This window comes from Heliangelus exortis, chromosome 2, assembly GCF_036169615.1.
Source record: "Heliangelus exortis chromosome 2, bHelExo1.hap1, whole genome shotgun sequence".
Classification (NCBI taxonomy): domain Eukaryota; kingdom Metazoa; phylum Chordata; class Aves; order Apodiformes; family Trochilidae; genus Heliangelus; species Heliangelus exortis.
This window is the reverse complement of record NC_092423.1, coordinates 135,067,771-135,094,702: the sequence shown is the minus strand read 5'-3', so window position 1 is coordinate 135,094,702 and position 26,932 is coordinate 135,067,771. Positions and strand designations below refer to the sequence as shown.

Sequence of the window (26,932 nt, the reverse complement as noted above, 5' to 3'; positions counted from 1 at the left end):
GTATGATAATGCTGCACAAATGTAAGATGCAATTATAATTCTAGGAAATCCACAGCTCTGAAAATATTCATGTTACTTGAACATTTTAATTGTGAATACTTTCACAAAAGAACAATTTACAGACAGATTTCCATCTTGTTGACCTATCTAGTTACACAATGATAACAGAAAGTATCTATTTGCGTGTAACATCTGTTAGGTATCTTCAGAAAATTAGAATCTTAAGTTCTCAATGTAGACAGCAATGGATTGTGTAAGAGATAGAAGAGGAATTTTTTTGACTGATTGACAATACATGCCATGCTGTCCTTGCTCTGAAATGATTTAATATAATTTAGATAAAGCATTTCCAGGAAAAAAGCGAGGAGAAAAAAGACCAGTACCCAAAGCTGTCATGAAATGAATGTTCACATTTATAATGACTGCCAATAGGACCCATTAATCTCATCACTAGAACTAGAAACATAAAGGAAATTGATAGGCCTTGTCATTAAAAATCTTCCTTGTTTAATGGTTTATCAAAAGGTTAATTTGTAGGTTAGTGTCTGAAACCCAATTCTAATGAGTGCATGTTTTATACAAGTACAGGAAACACAGTAAACTGTAAGTGGCTGAGACTTCACATTTGTGTTTAATACTCCTGCTCCCTACTTTACCAAAATTTAACTATACCAGATAAGCCATCATTAGAATGGGTTTCAGCACTGCTTCTGGATGGAGTATCAACCTTGATCAATTACATTTACATGAATCTCCTGGCTAATGAGGAAGTGTGGGAACTGTATGCTTCATGAAAGTTTTATGTGAAAAATTTTGCTGTATATTTTTTCCAACAAAAATAATTTTTATATTTGGAATATTTTGGGGCACATTTAATGCCTAGTCTGAGGCTTATATTAGCAGGACTTTCTTGTTATCAACTTGTTAGTTGATATTAATCTTAAAAATTAAGATGCATATGTTCAGTTTCACAAAGAGCATATCTGATTCAGTGCCACTGATTTCTGCTCCAAAAAAATAAGTAACACACAAAGCTTAAACACTGCTACCATTCCATACAGATTCAAACATAATAAAATAGAATTCAGCACTTGGAGTGGGGATTTCCAATTGATTCTTTCTTATCTTCTACCGCTTATATATGTGCATATTTTGTAGTGTCTATATTCTTCCTTTTAGGTTTTACCCATTTGTTCACTGATATGATTTTGAGCTTTGACTGGACCTTTGAAAACTGAACTTTCTGTCTCTCTTCATACCTGTTATATGGCCAAATTACTTAATTTGTTTATTATGCACTATGTTTTATCTGACTAATTCAAAATAATCTTCTAAATAAATTCTTCTAAATAACAAAAAGATGACAGTCATGGCATTCAAGCAATGTATGAAAAAGAAAACAGCAGTGTGAATGAAAGTAGTTGTTAAATTTCCATAAGAATGAAGAATACCATATCTGAAATTTTTTAAAAAAGCATTTTTGTGTTATCATTTGTGTATTCTATTATTCTTAATATATTTGTCAGTTGGCTTTAAATAAAAAGGCAGTTCTTTTGCTTTTAATTTCTCTTTGCAAAAACTACAGTTTTGGAAGATTTTTAATAATGAAAATAGTTTGGTACATGAATAAGACAAGAATTTTTAAACTAGTTGTCAAGCTGGTAACAAGTTGGCAATGTGAATTTCACATGTAAGTGTACATTGTTTTGTGGTATGTCAGTATGTTTCTGGAGGAAAAGGAGAGCTTCATTGTGCTATAAAAATCCCAAACAAACCAACCCAAAATTCTAATTTGCAGCATAAGGTGGCAATTATATGTTAGATTTTTGACCTCACTGGATCAGAGTCAGCCTAAAGCAAAGTGATCTTTGGACCTTAACCTCCTAAATAGGGCAGGAAAGAAGGGAGTGGCATGATGTTGTAGTGAAGTGCTTTTGATTCTTAAAAATGTTAGTACTGTATTTCTTTTATAAGCTATGATTTGCCTACAGTCTCAAAGCAAGTAACATGCAAAGACGGGAACTTCACTGATGCATCCACATGCATAGCCATACCATTTTACTAATCCTTTAATTAGCCACAAAGTTGCATTATTTCAGAAGGCATTTTTATATTTCAAATACATGTTATCTTACATAACAGACTCATGTAAATATTTTTGACTACACTTAGTGATGTGATGCTTTAAATCTGTGTTTCACAACAACTGGTTTGAAGATTCTTCACGAACATTTCTAAGAGTTTATGAAAGACAGCTGCAGAAGGGAAGCCTCCTGTTATTTGTCTTAAATTTGCTGTGAAAGATTATGTGCAGTTGTTGGAGGAGCTACATTTATGAACTATAAAAGTGCTGAGCCAGCAGCATTTCCTGTATGACAGATAAAGGATTTTTCTTTAAATTTTAGTAAAATTTTGTAGATGATGCAGTGTAGCTATGCTTGGAATTGTAGCTGGCACAGAAGTGGGATGGACTGCCAATGCATTGTGGTAATGGTGAACCTCTTATAATTTGCCGAGAAGATAAATTGACAATAGAGAAGAAGCAGAAGGCAAGAGTAAGCAACAATTTTCTGCCAGTTGCCATTATAAATTTTGTCAGCTTGCAAATCTGATTTCTGGGAACAATCTCATAGAAATCATGAGCTATAAGGATCCCATTTTAGGACCTGTAAATGTACTTAGAATTCAGAAGATATGTACTTAGGATCATCTTAAATACAACTCATAGTTGCCAAGGATAGATATGTTACTGAATAATTGACTTGATAGGTGAAGCTAACTCGATACTGTCTATTTAAAATAATAAAACTAGTTTATTATTTAAATGGCTAGAGTGATGCATCCTGGATGGAGAAAAAATGTTTTTGAAAATTAGGTGTCTGTTTTGTAGTTGCAGGTGGTGCCCTACGTAATCTTAGGGTTTTTTTTCTCCGTATCTTGAACATGAAAGTCAGAGGGCATGATCCTTTTCCTGGTATCCAGAGTAATGTTTTGCCTAAACCCGTGGCCTGACTGGGATAGACACAGTCTCTTTCTATTCTTAAGTGTCATGTACTTGCATCATGATAGTGCATGTAAATGTGTGTTTCCTGGATTAGTGCTGACTTGTATTACAACACTTGGTCATGCAGAGTGAAAAATCTTGTCTTTTCATGTTTGTAACATACTATTAATTGGTAAATAAGAAGTCCCACAGAAGGCTCGTCACTGAATATGTGCTTGGTAAAAAAAACGTCCAGGTTTTCACAAGAGACCTGTATAAAAGCTTTATGAAAATTCTGCTGATTTTTGGCCCTGATCATTTAAAAATCTTTTAGTAGTAATTTTTATGTGTTTGTTTTAATTCAGGCTCTCTGGAATGAATATACCTCCTCCTGTTATCAGCAACAAAAACTGGCTCAGACTACATTTTGTAACAGACAGCAATCATCGATACCGTGGATTTAGTACTCACTACCAAGGTACATTTAATAAAATACATTTTTTGTTGGGGTTTCTTTTGTTGAGAAAAAAAGGTCCCTGAAGGTGTAGAGGAAATGCGAAGGACCATTAAAAAAATCCTACTAAAGGTATAATTTGTGTTTCATAAATGATATATGCTGTGTGACCTGATAAAATCGTTACAGTATGTAAGAGTATGAATAATGTATTATTTAGTTTATCTAAGCACATTTATAAAAACATTTATAAAAATTTCACTTTCCTGATGTACTTAGCTTTTAAAATTATTCTAATATTCTGAAATATAACAGAATGTAACAGAATATAGCAGAATATAACAGAGAAATAATGTCTTTTATCATTAAAATGTGTATTGCCTTTGTGGTTATATGTCATGTTTGTAAAACAGTGAGTAAGTTTCTGTTTAGTAATGTAGCATTTCATCACTATTATCTCTTACTGCCTATGTCTGTGATTCTATGACTGCATTGGGCCATTAAAGGTTTAATTAACCTATAGATTCTTATCCACTGTTTTAATGAACAAGCATAATTTTGAGCAAGAATGAAAGCATCAGAAGCATTAACTTGGGAATGTCACCATTTGGAACAAGGTCATTTGGACAATGGATCTTCTGGGAACAGTAACCTTTTTTGTGGTTTTGTGCTTTCCCATTTATCTGATAAAAAAAATGGCATTCTGAATGAGATTTAGTTCAGGAATTTGTGTTACATGTCTCTCTACAAAATGTAGCAGAGGAAGAGTTTAGCCACATAAGATGTTTGCAGAATCTGACAATTAATCTACTAATGTAACAATTGCAACAAAAGACTAGGACTAATTATTTTATGTAATTGAACTTTTATTATAGGAAACATTTTATAACTGTGTGATTGCTTCAGATAACATTCTGTACAAAAACGAAGAGAATTTGATTAATATTTCAGCAAATACTGTATCTCTCTATTTAGACTTCCTGATTTCATATATATTCTGGAATATGTATTCTGAGTGAATTTAGGTAACAGGAGCTTTTCTACTGTAGCTCCATGGCTGCTATAACTGCTTAGAAAAGGCACTGACTCATTTTGTGCATGGTATCATTCTATACCCAATAGGATAAACCACACTTTTGACTGGGAAATTGCCAGTTTATGAGACTGTTAAAAGATACAAAGTATAAACTTTCTCTGCTAGATCCTACCATACCCTTGAGACATTACCAACTATTTTTGTGTTTCTGTGAAGTAATTCAAATTGTTGAGATTTCATTTTTGAACTAGTGAGAGAAGGAAAACAAACTATGCCTCAGTTGACACACACATTTGCATTCTCACCAAAAGTGTGAGGTAATAGATAATGAAAGAGAATATACTTTTATTTATTTTCAAAATGTGTATTCTTCAAGTTACATGAAGTTGGTAGGTATGGGAGAATTGAATATACTGTATGTCTCCTTTTTCTCTTTATCACCTGAGTGTGTAGTGTTTACATTATGGAGTTTTCCCCTTTTTTTTTGTTTGCTTATTCCAGTTTTAGTGGTATATTGCTGAGTGTGTGTTAAAGTGCACTCTACTAAGTTGTGAGATGCTTCAGTGGTCCACCATGTGTTAAATGAAGAACATATCTTTTAAAAGTCTTTGAAGAAAAGTAGGCTTTAAATATTTTCAGCATGGAAAAACATCAGATGCACATACTCAAGCAGATACTGTCATTAAAATTAACCTTGATAGTAGAAAATGGAGAAATGATTGTTGGGTAATAGGAAGGAGTGGTTTTGGAGTGTACGGTAGGCCAGAGGAGACAGTGTGAAGAAATTAAATAAACATATTAAAAATATTTCATGCCTATAGAAAAAAAAAGTATACCACAAAAAATTTCATTTTTTTAAGAACTGAAATTTTTATTTTTTCAGATGGAGACAACTTTAAGCCTTTTTGTAAAGCCCATTTTCAAACAGTAATTTCACTGTTGCCCTCACATGAGTTGTCACTGAAGCAGATAACTGATAAAAATTTCAAAAAAACAGTGTTCCAAAGAGTCGTTTAGTTCAGATACATATGGCTAGTTTTCTTTTCAGGAGTTTATTTCTGCATCACTTCTGAGAGAGTGTCTGTTAATCCTTTCAGTAGCCTTTATTATCACTGCACTACATTGTTGTAAAACCTGTCTTTTCCCCACGTTTAATTAACATAGATATTACTGCAGCTTCTTTCTGACTACCACCCTTGGAACTTACTCTTTCCTACGTAGTGCCACTATAACCAGAATTAGTAATTTCTTACCACTTCATTTACTTTAGCCTTCTTTATTCTATTGTTTCATCTTTCAAAGGAGGCAGACTCCAAATTCTGAACTTCAGAACACTGCATAATTCTTACCCTGTCACTGTTTGGCACATCACTATACTTTTCACCTATTTACTCTCTTGGCTTGCTGGGTTTGTTTGCCCAGCTCAGGTTTTGTGCTGGTGTACATGCGTGGTGGTTTGGCTCAGTGTAACAGCAGAGCACTCCCACAGCCACTCCACCCCCACAGCAGACCTGGCCAGGAAATGGGAAGAACAAGAGTGAGAAAACTCATGGGTTGAAAGGAAGGCAGGGAGAATCACTCATCAACTACTATCCCAGGCAAAACAGTCTTAGTTTAAAGTGTGTAGTATCTAAATATAGTTGGTCTTTTTTACTCCATTCAGTTGCAGTTCCTGTAAATACTCCTTTTGTTTGCTGCTTTCTGCTGGCTACATTTTGCACTCCATCACTTATGTCTGAATCCATAATATTATCTAAGTAGACAGAAGGGATTTGGTTAGCTTCATAGCTTCTACTCTGCAAGCTGGTGCATAGAAACTTCAGTATTCTTTATGTCAAGCCTACTCAGACTCTGAAAGGGCTTTTGGAAAAGAATACTTAATTTTTTCCTTATACTTAAGTATTTCCTTATACTTAAGTATTAAGAATACTTAATCCCTCTGCCTTTAAAGCTCTTAAAAGTTTCAGCAGTAACCCTATACTTACTATTTATTTCATTTGTGAAACCTATTTCTTAACAGGCACAAACTAATATTATGTATTTCATATGAAATATCTTGATTTAGTTGATGAACACATTCACCCTCCATTAAGAATCTTTACTAATAGGAAAATAGAGATCAAGAGATGAAATAAATCCATGAGCTTTTCAGAACAGGATAAAACATAACTGTCATACTGATCTTGAAAAGGCATGCAAATATTTACTCTGCTTAGTGCTTGAAAGCCAACTATGTAGAGCTGGTTAGATAAATGCCAACACTTTCGATGTTGCAGTGTGGAGAAAACTGACACTGAAAAGTTTTCTCTTTCTCTGCTTGATTTTCCATTGTTCTTTTCCTTCTATTTTTGTCATTTTGTGTATGAAGAGAAATCTGTCTTCATTCGGAAATTATTTATAGAGTTAGACTTTTCTATGATTTTTTTCTTGCTTTTGCTTTGAGAGAGAATTGGCAATCAGATTAAAAAAAGAGTAGTATTAAGCTGTCTCAATACATCATGGCTATGGACAGGCAAAAATGTCTTTACCACTTCATTTCAGAACATCTAACAACTTAAACAGGATTTGTCATTCATTGCTCATCTCAAAAGCTGTTATAATGAACACTACCTGGTACTACTATTGGAAGATTCAGCAGTCCTAAAGTCTCAGATGAGGTTCACTTCAAAGACACTCGTCAAGTGTAGACGTCTCTGTATTGTAACCTGTGTATTTAGACACCTATAGGAACACAGTTAAGCTGTACATCACTATATGGGCAGTGATGTACAAATGACAAGGATTTGATGGATGGACAACTAGAAAAGAGGGAAAACCACTTAAAATGATAGCAAACAGCATATAGACAGCTGCTCTGTCCTGTTCAACGTGTGTACAAATTAATCAAAACACTGCAGTTTTCCATTTATTATAATACTTTTTACACTTAGTACAACTATAGATACTCAGATATAAGTGTCTTAGTCTTGAGTTCAGTCTCCCATAATGTGACTGTGCATTTACTGAAATAGCTTTTTACTACTAGTGTAAATCTGTTACTGTTTGCTTTGGTAGTTTGACAGATTTTTTTACTTTTGGCAGATACTTATTTTTCTGCATTTGTTGACTCTTCTCCATTTAAAAATTTTTATGTTCAGAATTCTTCCAATTACAGGTTTTAACCACATCACTGTTGATGGTTAATTTAGTTCAAACATGTTAGACATTCAGAAAGGTCTGTTTGTAAAATTCTAAGTACTTATTTTCTACCTCAAGTGAGATCATAATTAATTTAAAAAGTCAGTAGAATTAATGTTAAATATGAGAACATGATATTTGTGCTGATGTTTGAATTGATTGTAATTCTGAAATATTAAGTATTGCAGTAAAGAGTTCTTCCTTTGTTTTTGATTTAACAGATGTGTCATTAATTTTATACTTCTAGTGAAGAAAAACCTCTATTATTGTAGGTGCATTCAAACATTCTAATGTGTTTCTGTTTCATTTACTGTTCTACACAGTTGTGTTCACTGTTAACAAAAAAGCAAATGATAATGTTCTGTATACTACTGACTAAGTCATTCCATCCTCTCTAAAAGAGAAAAAAACCGTACTGAATTACACTTTATTTCAGAGTGGATAATACTTAAAAAGATTTAAGTGCTTTCCTTACTTAGGTCAGTTTTGTTGATAGTTCAAGAATTTATAGATTGAAATGAAAAAAGGAAGAAAATAGGATATTGAATCTGTAGGTAGTAGGAACAGTCACGGTTTATGGAAAGCAAAAAAATATTCTAAAATCAGTGTTGTTTTAATGATCTTATTCATATATATGGTAATAAAAAATTATATAGTTATATATATGACACAGTTTTGGCCAATAACCAGGTGACAGATGCTCTCTGTTATCTCCCCACTACCCTTCCAGAGGAAGATAAAGAGAATTATGGACAGAGACTTTAAGGTTGGGAAAAACCCCCAGCAACCTAGAATAAGTTTAATGAAATAATAGACAGAAGTAATAATGATGATGCATTACATACAGATATATAAATAACCAACCCACACTGCTCAGCTGGTAGACCAGGAGAATCACAAACTGCACTCTGTAGCAGATGAGGGTGCCTAAGTCGAGGCTCCCAGTGAGAGTCCACAAAAGCCTTGGAGCAACCGGGGCAGTCCTGCTGAGGAAGGCAGGAGAAGGCAACTTGTCTTGATGATTGATGTTCTTCTTCAGCAGGAGAACAAAATGTAGGAGCAGCACAGGGATATTTAGCAAACAAACACCAGTCCAACTAGCACAAGTCAGGGAGGCCAGGCAAGAGCTTACTTAGGATCCATTTTGTACTGAGCACCACTGGAAGGAACCGGTTGACCCACCTCACCCCCTCTCTCCTCTCCATAGCCAGTTTGATAAGATCAAAACATTAATATTTTAATCTGTGTATCTGTGTGCTTCATGATTGTCAAACAGTGTGACATTGTACTGATGTTCACGTCAAGATAGAACAACTGGGGGGAGATACCTGGAATAAAATACTTGTTGGCGTTCAGAATATTTAGTGGTATTGAGATAGAGTGTGTTGGAAAACTTTTTCCTCCCTTTACAAAATGGTAAGATCCCAATTCTCCCATAATATATTTCATCTCTTTCATTAAGTGACATTTTTTTCTCTGTTGAGAAGTATTTCACCATAATCAAAGTGATTTAGTTTTTTATAGCTGTGGCCACTAGGAAGTTGTTGGACACCAAATGAAAAAAATCTAAAAGTGATCTAACTTTGGAAATCAGTCAGTGTGTTCAGGCATATTAAAATTATTTCTACTGCATGATTGACACTAATTTCCTTTCCTTTATCTCCCACCACCCAGCATTTTCAACTTTTTTTTTCGTACTAGGAGTTAATTTCATTATGGACATCTTATTTTTTTGGTAGTGTTAGGGGACACCCAAGCACTAGAAGAGCAGTGTTGATAAGAATACAACAGCCAGATGTAGAAAACTACATAATGAAGTAATGAATGGAGGTTTTTCTTACATCTTACCTCACACTCATGTACTTTCTAATCAAACTGCATACATGATTATGCAGAATTATCTCTTCTCTCTCTCTGTGTTTCTTCTCTTTGGCCTAAAGATGGAATTGTTTATTTTTTGCTTGAGACCACCTACATTTTTGATAGAAACTGTATCCTTATGTCCTCGAAGATAAAGGAGTAATTGTTGGGCTTCAAATTTAATTGTATAAACTGGATAGTTATGTTTTGAGGCATAAAATATGTTTTGCTCTTATAAATGTTTCTCCCTCCTTTTTTATTTGTGAAGACTCTATTGACACCATATTCATGAAGAGTAATGTGCTGAATAGTTTCCTGCCTAAGGGTAGGACGGTTGTTCTTTTTTCAGTAGAAAAATTAGGTCAAAAATTCTGGTCTGGAATATGAATATGGAAGTTACTCATGCAAGAGATCGTGTCAGAAGTTTTTTCTTACTGTTAAATAGAATACTAATTTTTTTACTAATTCGCAGAAAAAAAAATTTACTAATAAGGAATAAAAGTATTTTCTGAACTACCTTTTCAGTTTCCACCTACAGTTTGTCTACCTTGGTTTCAGACCTTGTATTTTTTTTTTTACTTCAAAGTATGAGCTGCTTTATTTATGCACTATATCAGCTGTGGTACCAGAAAACTGAATTTAACTTGTTTTTCTCTTCACAGACACCTGGAAATTCTTCTTTTTAATAGAGTATTTTCACTTCAGTGTAGTAGAGGCAATAAACTAGTGAACATTATTAGTTGCATAGTAGTGAACATTATTTGTTAATCTTTCAAATCACTAACTAGTACCAAAGAGATTCCCAGTTATGTAATTGCTTTAGATCTTCATTATGTCAACTTGCAGTACAATTTGTATTTGAAAGAAAACATGATAAAAGCCGTCAGAGAACCACACTGGTCAGACATTCTCTGTTTCTATGTTTCTGAAAATTGCCAAATAACAGCAGAATAGCAGTGTGATTAGTGGAGTATTTGTATCATTTTCTAAATGTTAGTTTTTAAAAAATGTTTTGCTTTCTTTGTTCTAAAGAGGTCAGTGTGTTTTTTCTTGTCTGAATCCCCTATCAATATTAATGTTAAATTTTACCTTTTCAGAGAGTGAAACTACCCAGTTCACAATGTTTTATGCATTTTCAATTCCAGTGTTATTTTCTTTCAGAAAGCTTATACATTCTGATGTTATTAACATGACTTGTGCCTATATCTGAATAACAGTATTTCAGCTTTGTCCATGAATGCAGATTGAGAACTAGGAGTTGGGTAGAATAAAAAAGGAAGGACAAAAGTAAAGAATTGTGTCAGGAAACTCAAAAAATTAGCTGAGAGTTCTTAATAGGAAGGAATATGTAGGAAACAGACAGAGATACAAGAGTGAGGAATTGTTAGGAAGATATTTAGGTTAGAGGAATGGCAGTAGTAAGGACATTGAAGCTGAAAGGAAACTGTTGAATAGTTATTGGGCAAGAAACACTCTTATACAAGGCATAATCCAGTTGGAATCTACATTTATGTTAGTTGAGAAAAATTGTCTTGAACAGGTGACCATGACAAACTATGGAAGGTAAAAAATAAGAGGCCATGTGTGCAGAGAGGTGATCAAACATTATTCAGCTTGAGTCATCAAACTCCACAGCTGTGAATATATTTTTTCTTGCCATAAAGTGACTGAAACTTTTCAGAAAAGTCTGCATCAGCAAGGCATTTTTTGCACTGTATGGAGTGGACTGAGAATCTGTTAAAAATAGGGTCATGCAAAGTTTACTGTATTTCCTTTTTGTTATCATTTTGAAGAAGTTAAAAGGTGATTTGTGAATGACATAAAAAATTTAGGTTAGCCTAAAAAGTAGCTTAGATATCATAAGATGATAGGATAACTCAGGTTGGAAGGGAATCTTCTACTCAAAAGAAGCTGGGCATTGACACAAAGCCAGTTTGCTCAGGGCTTTTTCCAGTTCTATCTTGAAAACTCCAAGGATGGAGACTGCATAATGTCTTCAGGCAATCTGTTCAAAGCTTGACTGTTCTCATGGGGTAAAGGTTTCTCCTTATACCTGCTTGGAACTTACGTAGTGTCTGCTTGGAACTTGCATTGGAAAGCTCCTTTTAGGCCTTTCTGAAGCTCTCTTTTCTGGACTGATCCAATCCAGCTTCCACAGCCTCTCCTCAGAGGGCAAGTGCTCCAGTCCTTACCATCTTGGAAACTGCCAAACTCACTCCAGTTTATCAGTTTCTTACCAGGGTCCCTTCCTTTCGGAGAACTAAAAAGTGCTAAACAGAGGTGGGGATAATCCCTTCCATCCATGTATCAGCAGTATTTCTGTTCATACAGTTCAGGATGCTTTTGCAAGGGCACCCTGCTGACAGACATTTGTCTTGCTGTCTGACAGAATACAGAGGGCCTTTACAGCAGAGATGCTCCCCAGACCACCCTTGTTTACTTATATGGAATTGCTATTGGCTTACTCCTCCAATGTGCCTTAAGTCTCTGGATGACAAGCTTGTTTACAAACATATTTATTGTGTATTCCCCCCAGTTTATTGTAATCTGCAAGCCTAATCAGAGGCTAATCATCCTGCTGATCACTGCCAAAGCTATTAAAGAAGACAGGTTACAGGACGAAGTCCTGCAGTGTTACACTTACTGCAATTGTCCAAGAAGAGGATGACCTGTTAACCACAACCTGTGACCCTGGCTGTGTAACCAGGACCTGTGCTGGGTTACTTGCTTTCCTCAGTCCTCTTGGGATCTTGAACTCCTTTCTATGGCATTTCAGCCTCATTTCTATGACCTGCTATTTCTCCTTTCTTTCAAGTAGCCTACCCTAGTATTAATCCTTGTTTCTGTCTTTTGTTCTTTTTTTTTTCTTTTTGTTTGCCTGTGTTTTGTTTGTTTTTTTTTCTTTGTTGTTGTTTTGTTTCTTTTGTTCTTACTCTTTTTGGTTCAACAATACCTCTTTAGTTTTCTTCATATTCTGTTGATATGCACCTTCAAATGTAGTTTTGTATGATTATAGTGGATTTATTTTGAATTGATGGACATCACTTTTGAGAAGAAAGGAAAGTATATCTATACAACAAATTATAAAATGAAAATAATTCGTCAAGCATTTCAAGTCAATGTGTTCTCATTGACAAGCATTCATTTGTGTTAAAGCTTGGTTTTGGTGTTTTGGTTTTTTTTTCCTAAAAGTTATATGTCTTTTAAAAAGTATTTTCTCTCTGATGTTAAAACAACTGAAGGAGCAGTATCTTTATGTGTGACCTGGGTTGGTCATTTTCATATTTCTTCTCTGTTAAACAGATATATTTTACTGAAGAAAAATCTATAGTTTTATGTCCTGAATGCAGCGGAGGGAAGATGAATCGTGTTAATGTGTTCAGCACTTCTGCATCATAAAAAACTAGGAATGTTGATTTTACCTGGGAAGAAGTTCAGATTTTCTAATGTAATCAGTTTGATAAAATTAAGATACATAAATTTACCATATTTCAGTATCTACTTAAAAAATTTAAGGTGATCCTAAGTTCACTGGGAGAAGAACTTACGTTGGAACATTAGAAATTTATGGAGACATTCAGTCATTTGTGAGAAATGACTTTCTTTCCTGCATCTCTGAAAATACCTGGTTGATGCTTAATTAATTGTTGGTTTCTGGCTGTTGTGGTATGTGTCATACTGCAGCAGTTCATCTACATTTAAATCAATATAAAAAGATGGAGAGAGAAGAATGCAGGTAAAAAAAAAATATTAAGAAATGCAGTAATGCTGAGAAGTGCCTTCTGGTACCAAAAATAAATAAAATTTAAATTATTATTCAATCCATACAAATTAGACACAACATGAAAACAAAAAGAAGTGACAAAGCACATACATTAGACTTCTTTTTAGACAGCTCTTGGAGCCTTTGCTAGTCAGATTAATCCAGGGATCATTGGCTGTTTGAACTAAAGTCTAGAAACTTGAGCTAAATTTTTTAAGTCATATGTTTCTTTAAATTCATAGTTTTATTTCCTTGCTGAATATCTGAGAACTGAAAATCATTTTGTTCAGAAGGAGGTTTTACATCATAGAATCATAGAATGGTTTGGGTTGGAAGGGACCTTCAAGATGACCTTGTTCCATACTTCTGCATGGGCAGGGACACCTCCCACTAGACCAGGTTGCTCACAGCCAAATCCAGGGAGCCACAGCCAAATCACATCCACAGCTTCCCTGAGCAGCCTTTTCTACTGTCTCAGCACCCTCACACTAATTCCCTCCTAACCTTAACCTACCATCTTCCAGCTCAAAACCACCCTCTCTCACCCTATCACTACATGTCCTTGTGAAAAGTCCCTCCTCAGTCTTCTTGTATTCCCTCTTCAGGTACTAGAAGGCCACTATAAGGTCTTCCCAGAGCCTTTTCTTCTGCAGGCTGAATAATCCCAACGCTCCGCCTATCTTCATGGGAGTGGTGCTCCAGCCCTTAGATGACCTGCTTTTATTTCTCCAATGTATATTTGTGTTCCAGATTTCTTTCTTTTCTATTATTAGTTTATAAATCAACAGAAGCAAATATGTAACTTTATTTTTTAAGAGTAGAAACCCTGGAATTTATGAAGAATTAAAAAAGAGACTTGTGAAAATAATAATGCTGGAATGCCATCTAAAAAGAAGTCAAATGAATTGTTATGTCTGTGCTAACTTGAAAATTCCTTTAACAGATCCAGAATACATTCTTCTAATTAGGTTTTTAACTTTATTAGGAAGTCTTGTAGGGAGCAGCTATTTGATGACAGAGAACATCAAAGAGAATAGTTACTTATTTTATTAGCAAAAGAATATAGTGATTGCTTTTTTTGAAATGATACATAATTTTAGGCACCTCTTTTTTTTTTTTTTTTTATTTTTATTTTTTTATTGAAATACATACTTTGTTTTTCCTTCAGATTGTCAACACTTCTTTCTCAATTACCCATGGCAAAAGGATAGAATAGCTTACTTCTTGCTGTTAACATACATTAAAAAAATCCCACAATAACCTCATTAGCACTTTACTATAGTGAGTCCCATTTAGGGTCATTTAAGACATCTAGCTTTGTTTGTGAAGTCTGTATTTGGATCATATGCATCACAAGGACTAACAGAGTCCTTCAACCTGAACAATTTTCCAGTTTTCTTCCACTGCTGATATTGCAAACGTGTACATTTAGAGGATAGTCATAAATGGGCCATACTCCTCCCAGTAGTCAGGATAATTGGGCAGAGGATTGACATCCACAGGGTCATAGACAAGTTGGAGGAGTAGGACAACAGGAATCTTATGAAACAAGACAAGGTCAAATGCAAATTCCTGAACCTAGGTTGGAAGAAGCCCTGGCTGACAGCAAGGACCTCTGCTGGGAAGGGTTGGGTCAGATGGCAAACCGAGCATGACCCAGCAGGGTACCCTGGCAGCCAAGAGGACCAACAGTGTCCTGGGTTATGTTAACAGGAATGTAGCCAGTAGATTAAAGAGCTGGTTTATTGTCCTTTACTCAGCACTCTGGTGACCAGGACTAGAATAATGCATCAAGTTTGGGTGCCATTAAAAAAAGATTAGTTCTTTGCTGGAGCAAGTTCAGTGGAGGGCCATCAAGATGATTGGGATCTGGAGCACGTGCCCTGTGAGGAGAGGCTGAGGGAGATGGGCTTTTTCAGCCCAAGGAAAAAGGTAAAGCTAATGGCAGCTTCCAAATGTTTGCAAGGAGGTTATTGAAAAGACAGACCCAGGGTCTTCATGGTAGAGCATGGTGTGAGAATGAGAGAAAACTGGCAAAATTTGATATGAGATCTTCAGGTCAGATACAAAGAGAAACTTTTTTTCTGTGATTGCAGTCATATGTTTGAGCAGCTAGTGCAATCGCCATCCTAGGGGGTTTCTCCAGACCCAGCTGGGTAAAACTATGAGCAACTGGTCTGATCTCATTCATGGCTGACCCTGCCTTAGGTTTTTGTGACAGACCTCCTGAGGTCCATTTCGCCCTGATCTGCGATCCTGTGGATTAAAACTGTTTAATCCCCCTATGCTATGAATCAAACTCACACTAGAGGATGTTCACTTTTTTCTGATCATTTTGACTCCCCATCATCTTGGCATTACTCACCAGATGACAAATAAATATTGTTAGAATGTTTGTTCCTAAGCTGTCTCTAAAATAAAAGCAAGGATAGAAAAACCTTTTAAAACTTACACTGAATACTTCTTTATGAATCAATTTCCTTAGCTGAATTCCAGACATTTAGTGCAGGCTTCCAATTAATGGCATGTTATACTGTGCATGCTTTCAGTCTGTGGAATTACAGTATTTTCCTTGAAATGTCAGAAGCTGCAGTGCCATACTTCATGTCAAGGCTTTATTTTAACATAGCTTTGCAATGGAAATAGTTTATTTCTGTTCAGTCTGTGGTTAATATCCAAAAGCGTGGTAATTTGTAATTTCACACTGTCACTTTAATTTAGGGAATTAATCAATTAAAGTCCTTTCTTATTGAATCCTGCTAAAACATAATTCTGAGTCATATCTTGTAAGAAAGAATGGCAATTAAATTAATTTTATGAAGACGTTATGATCTTAAATCATGGTTTATTGCGTGTTTACTAATCACTGATACTTTTTTTTATGGAAGCTTGTGGAACTAGAAGAAATCACAATTCAGGTTCAAAAAGAGATATTAGCCAGAGCTGACATCTACATCTTAATCTGGGATTCAGCACAACATGTTAACATAGCATAGAGCTCAGGCTTCAAAACTGAGCATAAAATTTATGTTGCTCTGTCTGGAAGTAATTGATTGTGGCAAAAAGCCAATTTATTTCTAAAGTCAAGAGATATTCAAATTAAGTTCTATAACCAGAACTGCAGTTCTCTGATTCTGCTTTTCAGTGCATACGGACTTTCTTGTGATAAATGTGACAACTCTTTTTCTGTCAGATGGATTCTAAAAGTTACTAGATTTTAATTTAGTGTTGGCAGGTTATTTACATTTTAAATATCTGTACTGATTGGAGAGGGAAGATTCCTTTTTACAGCATTCGCTATTTTAAAGGGAATCTTTTCCAAGCATTTTCACTATATTAGATACCATTTTCTGCCTTTTTTTTTTTTCTTTTTTTCTTTGCTGGTGAATGCTTCTGTAGAGTGGGCAAAGTTATTAATCATCTCCTCAGATTATTTTATTTCCTCAGGGTTTACTTGTAAAAGTTGCTCCATTAGATCAAATTAGTGAAAACTTCCATGATGTGTTTATCTGGGGTAAATTTCCTCTGCTGTCATGTTTACAACAGGAACCTTGTGTATACTTGCAGCATATTGCATACACAGAGTGTATGCATCTAGCACAGATTCATAATCTATTTCTGGAGCTTTGTCTCAGTCAAATGTCAAAGGCTCTTGCCTCTTTCCTTTACTAAAAATGATCCTGGAATGAGGACAACCTCCACTCCTATATAAATAGAAAGTCTTATGGGTCTTCCATATGTTTGCATCATCCCAAGTTTTAGCAGTTAGAACACTTGAGTAGTGGTTCATTCAGAGAAGTTTTCTGAAATGAATTGCTCTGTACATCATGAGTTTGATCTTGTTCCACTTCTATATAGTTGGGAATTTTTATGCATCAATATTGTTTCAAATCTGCCCTCAAGAAAACAGTCTAAGGTCCTCAGTTTTTCCAATTTTAAACTTTTGTCCATGCACAGGGATTCACTTACAAAAAGGTTGCCTAATCTAGTAAATCTCAGATTTAATCTGGGTTTGCCAGTTTCTCTTTCCTTGTGAACCAGTGTCCTGAGCAACAATTACTTTCTTACCTCCTCATACTTACTGCTTCAGGCCATGGTGTGGCCTCGCAGTTCCTCAAGCCTGCAATTTTCTCACTTGCTGATTGTAGCTTCAGTGTGATGACCTCTGAGCTGATTTCAGCTGACTAAAAATTGTTGGGTTAAACTTTATCCAAAAAAGCAAAAATCAGTCTTCCTTTCTTTTTGAACCATTTCTCACTGCAAATTTGTTGCTTTTTCAATTGCTTTTTTTTTTTTTTTTTTTTTTTTTTAAACTAGAATATTAAAGGAAAATAATATGTGGGTTGTTTGTTGTGTTTTTGTTTTCTTATTTTTTTCCTTTAACCATGTAGGAAATAAAAATTAAGACAGCCTCTTAGAAATGCCAGATTTTACTGCAGATGACTCAAGTAGAGAGTGTGTTATATTACCCTTACAACACAGGTGTTTCTGTTGGTCTAAACCTGTCTTAATAGACACCAAAATACATGATTTTGGAGATTACAAATTACATATAGGCAAACATGACTGCATATATTCTGTGCAGCAGTTGATATTTACCAGGTTGTTTATGCATAACATAAATTTGGTTAAAAATCTATGTAAGTCACATCACACTGTTTACCTATTCTTGATTCTTTCATTTTTATTTTTGTAAGAAGATCCCTAGCAAGTTAGGTGTGGGTTTTTTTGAAAATTGCCTCTGCTTCAAAGTAGTGCAGTACTTTTCGATATGTAAACTTTGAAGCTTTAATTAATTATTAATTTTTATAGCTTTTTTCTTTTGAGATGAACTTTCTTTTCTTTTAATTTAAAATTCTGTGCATCTTTAAAGTTCTAGGACATCACATGTAATTTGACAGAGATTCTGAATATAATTTTGCTGTGAGCTTGACACTGGGAGCGGGTGACTGCCTGTTCCTGTACATTTTCTTGCCTGATAAAGGTGCATCTGCACAGATTTTGCTTTAATAGTGGTTATGTAATGTGTGACAAGTTTTCTTTGTTTTAATCAACATTGTCCTGTTCCAAAATATTTCACAACTGCACGCTTATTGTTTTTCCTTGATATCGGTCTGTCAAAATCTATTCTATCCTGAATCTTAAATAGTGTAGTCTTTCGATATTATTCGTTGTTGTGACAGTTGTCTTGTTTTATTCAGAAATAAAGCATAAAATGTGTAGGTCTTTTTCAGCTACTTACTGTCAGTAAGCCATTTCTGGTCTGGTATCTGACACATAGACCAGGAGTCTTAGCTGGCACTTTTAAGGTTGTTTAGTTTTTCAGGGGGAACCACCAATATATGATTTTGAAGTGCTGTAGTGTGGAACAGATATTAAAACATTAAATCCACAGCAGCCCTGTTTGTTGTGTGTATAATGTTAAGTATTCTGTTATGGTAGTATCTTTTTATTAGTATGGCAAAATAAAATATTTTCAGCCTAAAATTTCTGCAGTAAATAGAGGAGACTTTATTAGTTTGTCTGAGTATTATTGGCATTAGCATCCATTCCATTTATTTATACAGTACAGTTAAGAATTCTGTCAAGAGTTTTATATGCCTTGTACATGAAAGGCTCTGTATGCGGCACTGTTCCTTTGGGAGTTTTATTTCTATTTTCTAGTGTGTATGTTCTTATAACAGTGTAAAAACTCTGATTTGTTTCAGTCCTGTCATCACCCACTACACTTGAAGGACAAATCTCCAACTCTGTGTGAGAGAACTGCTCAAAACTAAAGAGAGATGTGTGGAATATCACTATCTGAATGACTTTTCAAGAGCTCCCTAATCATAATTATGGAATATAAGAAGCTATGTTCAAAAAATACTAGTAAATATAGTACAATTCATGCTACATGAACTTTTTTTATGTTGATTTGTTTTTATGAATTTTATTATGCATTGCCCAGTCATTTATTCGTTCTAGTCTGATGGAGTTGCTGCTGTGCTAAATGTTCTAAATGCTCACAGGTGAGAGACCTGGCCCCCAAATATTTGCATCCAAATCTGGAAAATGGGAATGATGAAAAGGTTTATAAGATATTAAGAATTCCTACGTCAAGTATATATTTTTAGCTAAATGATAAGTTAGAAGCATTAACCTAATTATTCACAAGCAGTACGAGGAAGTTTTTTAACTTATCAAATGTTTTGTAGGTGAGATTTTTAGATAAAATAATCTGGCCTATTGCAGGAATCAGAGAGCAAAAAGAATTGCAGATGCAGCCTTTGTCCAATATCAAGTATGGGTAATTATGCTTCGATATTTTATTTAAATGTGTAGCTTTTACAATCCATCTACCTTTGGCCTGGTATCAAGTCTAAATGAGCTTTTAGCCTGTTCAAGCTTTGATGAGAAGATTAAAACGTACAAATGTGCTTGGCAGCCTTATTAGCAGTTGGAATATGGAAGCTTCACCTACTGCCTAGGTTACTATACAATGCTCTGTATCACTCTGTAGGGTAGTTACTGCTTTTCTTCATGTGGGGTCCCTCTGAGTGATGTAGCTGTGTATTTTGCCCTAGTCATGCTGATTCCAGGACTGAATTTGCTGGGGTGGAAATTAGGTGGTGTCATTCTGACTGGTACAAAAGCTTATACTGGAAGTTTTTGAGAACATATAAAATTAAATGTGCAATATCTTTATAATTACAAAATACTCACTAGTTTAAAAAAAAAATGTCCTGATTCTTTCAAATTTTTAAATAAAGCATATCAACTTTCCCTTTTCATGTCAGTTGTCTTTCCTATGTTATACAGAGGGAAATTTAATCTTTTAGGTTGATCAGGAAAACACAATTCAAAAGAAAAAGTTAGCATCCAGTGCTACTGTGTGTCCCACAGGTACTTCCACTTTGATCAAAACTGCCTCCACTGGTGAGTTAGAGGAGCGTATTGCGGCCACTACTGGTGCTATTACTGTTGCTAGCACATCTGCAGATGTTGCTGTATCCAGTGCAGTGACCACCTATAGACAACCTTCTGAAGAGCAACAAGTGCAAGCTGTGAATTTAAGAAAATCAATTCTGGAGTCGGACACTTCCAAGGAAGCACTCTCCCTTCATCAAGAAAACTCACAAAGCACAAGAAGACGACCAAGAAATGATGAGCAGATAGAAAGAACTAAAGAACTTGCAGTTGTTACTCATAGAGGTATTGGACATTATTTTACTTGAGCCCATGTAGTTAAAGAAAAATATTTTGTGTAAATTAAAAGTGAAAAGTCAGGTAACCATTCAGCAAATGCACTTGAACCCAAAGGGAAAGGCGTTAGATCTGCTTAAAATTGAGTTCTAGTAGGACAGTCATATGGAAAAAATGAAATTAATTATAATACTGCCAAATTTATGTAAATGAATTTGATTTATAAAAAAGGAAAAAGGAAGGGTAAGGAACTTTCTTTTCATGCCATTTAATAGCTTATATTACATTTCAATATCAAGCCTAAAGTGAGATCTGATGAAAATTTGAAGAATTGAGATTAAAATTAGAAAATATTCTGCATATGTGTTTATACATAACCAATTGCAGCATAAAAATTTACTATATAAAGAGCTGCTTTATTCTAAACTAATTGGTGATGTACTTGTAATTAACTCTCTTCTGCTTAAATTAACAGCAGATTGTTGGCTTTTAAAAATGTCTGTACATTTTTATTCTACCAAATATGAAATCAATAAATGAAGTATAGTTTAGAACACTAGGGAATTTGGTTGCAAGTGTTAAAGTAGTAAAGCTAAAGATTTGGTATGTTATGAATTCAGATTGTTTAATCTGCATGCTAAAGTGCTAACAATGAACAACATTTGGAGTACAAATGAAGATTTATTTATTGTGTTAAAAGGTAAATTATGATATCTGAAACAACAGTACTGGAATGTCTTAATTTAACCAGCATAGATATTCAGAAACAAATTGTGTGTGGTATATTTTTACACATACACAGCTTCAGGGAAGGAAAAACTTAATGGTGCAGGTTAATACCGTTGAATACTATTTTTTAAATTATTTAATTTTCATTGTGTGTTAATCCATTGTTTCATGTTAATCTATGAATGAATGATTTGTAAGCAGAAATATATGCATGTGGAACATCTTCTATAGTGCAGGAAGGTTGTAGAAGTCTCATATGGCTGATTTTTTATAAAGACAACCTTAGATTGGAATCTGTTGTGCTACTGGGTCAGATAGTTACCTAATGTAAGTTACTGTAGCTTCATTTCCTAACACCAACAGGAACAGTAGAGCTGCAGTTCTACAGAGTTAAAAAACATGCAATTTAAATACGATAACTGAAAAACAAGCACTGTCTTGAGTTTGCATATGAAGCAGAAATCATTAAACAGCTACTTAGGTTTCAGTTTTGGTAATTTCAGTAGAGATGTGAAGTATTTTCATAATTGTCAACTGGTATAAATTGATTAATCGAGTTTGGTTTGTACTGGTTGTGTGGTTATGAGTTCTCTTAAGAGCATCTTTGGTCAAGTTAAAAAAAAAGGACTTATTTTTACTTATGAGGGACTATTTGAGAGCCTAATGTCTTCTAATCTAGAGATAAGACTTCAACTTGGAAGTTAAATTTGTCTGTAGTTGTGATATACATACAGTATCTTCCCTCTGCTCTTTGCAGTCATTACACTGCAGTGTTATCTCCACTATTTTCTCACTGTCTTTTACTTCTCTGACTTATCCTTTAATATAAGATACAGGTAAGGCACATAGTTTTGTATTACTTCATCATATTAAAGTGCTAATCCTTGCATTAGGAGAAAGAGACCAACACACAGCTGAAACAGTGCTTTGTTCTTTACTTGTCGCATACTAAAGTGGCACCACAGGTGCTAAAAGATACCACAGCCCACATACAAATGAAACCAGTCTGGTACAGACCTCACTGGAGAAGAAACCCCATATCTAGTTCTGAGTGCAGTATACTCCCTCATGCCACATACATATTCTTGATTTTGCTAGTATTTTTAATATAAAATCTTTCAAGTATTTCTTACTGTATACCATGTACAGACCAGTATATCTGTGTATGCTATTAGAGTGGGTATTCATACACAGAGCAAAAACTTTTGATAGCAATGAGAACATATTAAATTGGCCCTCAATAACTTGTAACAGTCTTTCATAAAATATTCCTCATTACAGAGATACAGACATATGTTAAAGCACTGTTTGTGAGTGTGACTATTTTTAGTTGACTTGAGGAAATTTCCATTATGGGGAGATACTCCACAGGTGTTTCTCTGGAGTTTCACATAAGTTCTAATGAAGTATTTTTGCCTCTCTTTGACAGTGAAAGAAGTATAAAAATTAATTTTGCCCTGCATATTAAATTACTATGGAACTATTTATATCAGCTACTTAAGAAGTTTATGCAAATTATTTTAAAAATTCTTGTATCTATTTAATAGTTAAAATTAGTTTTTACATTAGAAATGTATTTCATGTGCTCTTGATCATAGTTTAAGAACCGTGCTCCCAAATATAAGCAAATTAATATTGAAAAGATAAAATCTAATATACTAAATATATTTCTTTTAAAACTTACTAGATCATATGTGTATATTTAGAGTGGTAAAAATATATGATATGCATAGCCTTCACTGTAGGTGTTTTTGAGAATGTTGCTAGTGATATCAGAATAGTGCTGTTTTCTGATATATTAACATTGACACAAAACGATAACTATAGAATAAGAGTCCTACTGCTGGCTTCCATTGTATTGTTTGTGAATAAGGGAAAAACAATAAAAATCAAATTGGCTCAGTTTAATAAAAGAACTACAGTGGTGTTATATTGTTCTAATTGTCCCACCTTACAAAAGACTTTGTAAGACAGGATGAATAATAAATGTTTCACTAGGTGAATGTCAGTCAGTGTGTGGAAACTTTAAATAACGATAAATGAGTATATAATATGTAAATAGGTACACTAGGGAGAGGAGAGATGTACTGTAATGATGAAGCTTTATGGTAAAAGGAGGGAGAGATGGGTGAAAAGCTTAATTTCAGGATGCAGCTTGATAGTCTAATCAAAATTATATTTAGATTGCACGAAGAGAAACCTAGCATCCTTTGGGTCCTGAGTTCTAATGAAACCAAGCACTCAGACTCCTCTTTACAGAAATAGGGGAAAAACAAAAGGTCACTAGCCACTTTTATTTATTTAAATCTTGAAGCTTCAAATGCTGAGCATCCAGTAGCAGTTAATATAGATGCTACAGTCATAATTTCTAGTATGATCTGTATTCAGATACATAATCTGGAAGATGTGTGTTCCTTGGTTATTTTCTGTTTACTGTTAGTTTGATCATAACTACATCATTAGAGGGTAATTTGACATCATTGGGGTTTTTGCCTATCTGTGTTTCAGATACTAAGGATCCAGAGTTTAGTAATGCAGTTAGTGCTGTTGAGCTGTTTTATAATTCAACTGCATCTTTTCCTTAAGGTCATTGAATTTTTATTCCAGTATTTGCGAACATCATGAGAGTTATTGTAAAACTTTTCTTGTGAATGCTTTTATGGCATAGGTTCAGTGTTTAAAAATGAGCTAAGAGCAATTAAGACAATGTCCTTAATAACAGGCTTTCTTCTGGTCAGCCCTGAAGTGGTCAGGCAGTTGGACTAGGTGATAGTTGTAGGTACCATCCAACCCAAATTTATCCTATCCCTTTTCATCCTATTGCATTCCATCCTATCCTATGCTATCCTACTCGACTTCTATTCATTTTAATATGGAAGCACACATGCATAATTTAATACTCCTGAGAATAATGGGAGTCCTACTTCTGGTTTCAGTTGCAACAGAGAACAAAGAGTACAAGGATTTCTGAAAAAAAACCCTAAGATACAGGCAAAGAAAGAAAAAAAGAAATGAAAGCTGGTCGTGTTGGTACAGCAGAGGTTTCTGTTTTCTCATATAATTAAGAAGAATACTTGATCCATCAGTGCCAAACATCATCAAATCTGTTTCTCGGATTTTTCTCAGATTCTTTTGCTGACATGGTATTATACTTCTGAGTTTTTTCAAAGTGAATTTAAATAATTTTATAAAGGGAGAGTAAGAATATTTTAAGGACTTCTTAATTCTACTCAAGGAGTACAAAGTGGATTGAAAATTAAATATCTCTTGATATCACTTGAGTTTTTGTTCTTCAGTATAATGAACCTGGACCTTCTACACCAGCAATAAGAAGAAACTCCTGCCACATGTGACCAACAATATATAGTAAAATTTTTTAGTTTGAATTTTTAAAATTTTTTTTTTTCTCCAAGGAGGTCCATAAACTTTGGCTATATCTTTTTATTCAGCAATTGTGATCTGTGGAGGCAACTGAAGAGTGGCTTAATTTCTTATATTGAAAAATGAAAAAAATAAAGCACTGTGCTTTTTTTTTCCAATGAACTAAAGTTTTACAAATAATAGCTAGAGTTTTGGCAGGTATATAATTAAATGCACCAAGAAAGTCAGACAGAAGAAAAGACTGAAAATTTTTAAAAGATTAAATATGTTTTACTATATCATTAACTGCTGCATTCTAAGTCAGTATTGATCCCAAGGGAGTTTAAAGATGCCTGTACTATAGACACAAGTGAATACAATGTGCAGTCAATGTAACAAGGCCACTGTTACTGTTCATAATTCATTAGTGAAATATGACAAAAATAATCAGACTGAATCAGAGATATAAGGGTTGGAGAAAAAAAAAAATGTTCATTGAACTTAGTACCAGGAAATCTTTATAAGTGACAATAATCATCAGGTAGTTCTTCAAAAAGTGACTCAGTGCTTTCCTTGGGCTCTTCAAACCCATTTATCTTCAAGAGAACTTTAGATTTCAACACATTTCACTACTCTGAACTTGTATCCTGTTTCTAAAGAGCAGAAATGACACCAAGCATTTTTAAAGCTATCTGCTATGTTTGAGGATTAATGTAGTGATGTAAGTTTTGATGATTTTACTTACCTGTTTCCAAAATCTTACTGATTTTACTGATGTCTCCATTCTCTTTTCTTTCTCTACATTTTAGCTCTATTTTTTCCTGACTTTTTAATAAAGCCTTTGTCTTTTCACTGTCCTTTCCACTTTATTCTGTAAGAACACTCATCTATCACACTTTACGTTATACTTTTTGATATCTGACTTTATGGACTAGCTTAGTAATAAACATGAAAAAATCACCCAGGGACAAAAAATACTTGCCAATGAGTGTTCCTCTCAGGACCATCATTTCTTTTTGATATGTGTTGCAGGACAATTTATGACTGCAGGATGCAATAAATTTTTATTAAAGATTTTTAAGTTTTTTTTACATGGAATTACATCAGATGCTAATGAAGCATTTGAAAACAAAAGAACTAAGATAAAGAGTTAGTTGGTTCTATCTTTTTTTTTTTTTTTTTTTTTTAGAACTTTCTGTGAGTGTTAGAATACTGTTTTGGGATTATTTGATGTAAATTGTATGGATTTGTAGAAAATGTATTAAAATATAACTTTTGTGAGGTTTAGTCAGAATCAGGAAGAGAAAAGTAGGAGCAGAGGAAGGGTTTTTGAAAAGTGGGAAGAGATTTTTGAGTGTCAAGTAGGAAATCAGTTTGCCTGTGTCCTCAGGTTTTTTATTGGGGGCTTTTTTTTGTTATGAGGGAAAACCAGAACTGCAAAGATGTGAGACTGAAAAAAGTAAATATATTTTGCAGTAAGATTCTTACCTTCCTACATATATATAAGAATACCTGTACTTAAGTATTATGTAGAAGTTATATAACTTGTCTATAAGATTTATGTGTTTTTAGAAGTAATTTTTTCAATAATTAAAAAAGGTTCCAAGAAATGCTTGTTAGCATAACAGAGATACAGTTTAGCACCCAAGATAAATCATTGAATTACATTTGTTTAACGTTTCATAATACTTATGATAATCAGGATAATCAGGAAATACCTGATTACTGAGACACATAGTTATGTCCTGGTCAGTCATTGAACTGTATAACCCAAGGTTTATTAATTTATAGATTTCAGTTAGAGAACTGTTCATAATAATACCTAAGTGTCTTGACATATTCCCAGTTCATAGAAATGGCAAGAAAGGAAATCAGTTTACATCCAATGGTCAAGTCTACTGCGATTAGAAAGAAGGGGGAAAAGGAAGTTAGTCATACTGATTTCAAGAAATTAGTTTTGTCAGTTTTTAAATGGAATTATTGCTGTTTATACTTGCCTGTCAATTTTATTATAATGTTATTTTTATTTATTTTCCTTGCAGCTCCCTCAGTTCTTAATTGTTCTTTATTACATTTTATATGCTAACTTCTATAATTGATACGTTTTCTGATGTTTTGTGTCACAATTTTCCCTCAATAATTCAGCTTTTCTTATTTTAACCACAATATGTTAGTATAAATCAAATGCATTGTATTTAGAATATAAGAAACCATTTATCATTGATGCAATAATACATAATGTTAAAAATATATATATTAACTATTACTTCTTTTCTTTTAAACAGTTATTTTACAAATTAGAGAAATTTGATACACATATACTGCAGAATACAGTAGAAAAACTGTAATTTTGACCATTTTAAAGGCCATCCATGTAAACTAACT

The 26,932-nt window shown here is 34.1% G+C and overlaps 1 protein-coding gene across 2 annotated transcripts in view; it reads left to right on the top strand.

Annotated features, from left to right (window-relative positions):
* The window catches only part of CSMD3 (CUB and Sushi multiple domains 3), a 544,465-nt gene that overhangs the window by 191,051 nt on the left and 326,482 nt on the right, over window positions 1-26,932 (top strand). The window contains exons 6-7 of one of the 2 annotated variants that reach the window (XM_071738231.1): window positions 3,349-3,461; window positions 20,159-20,467. In XM_071738231.1, coding sequence (XP_071594332.1) covers window positions 3,349-3,461; window positions 20,159-20,467 — 422 coding nt within the window. The remainder of the gene's footprint in view (window positions 1-3,348; window positions 3,462-20,158; window positions 20,468-26,932) is intronic. The other variant, XM_071738232.1, reaches the window with a different exon arrangement.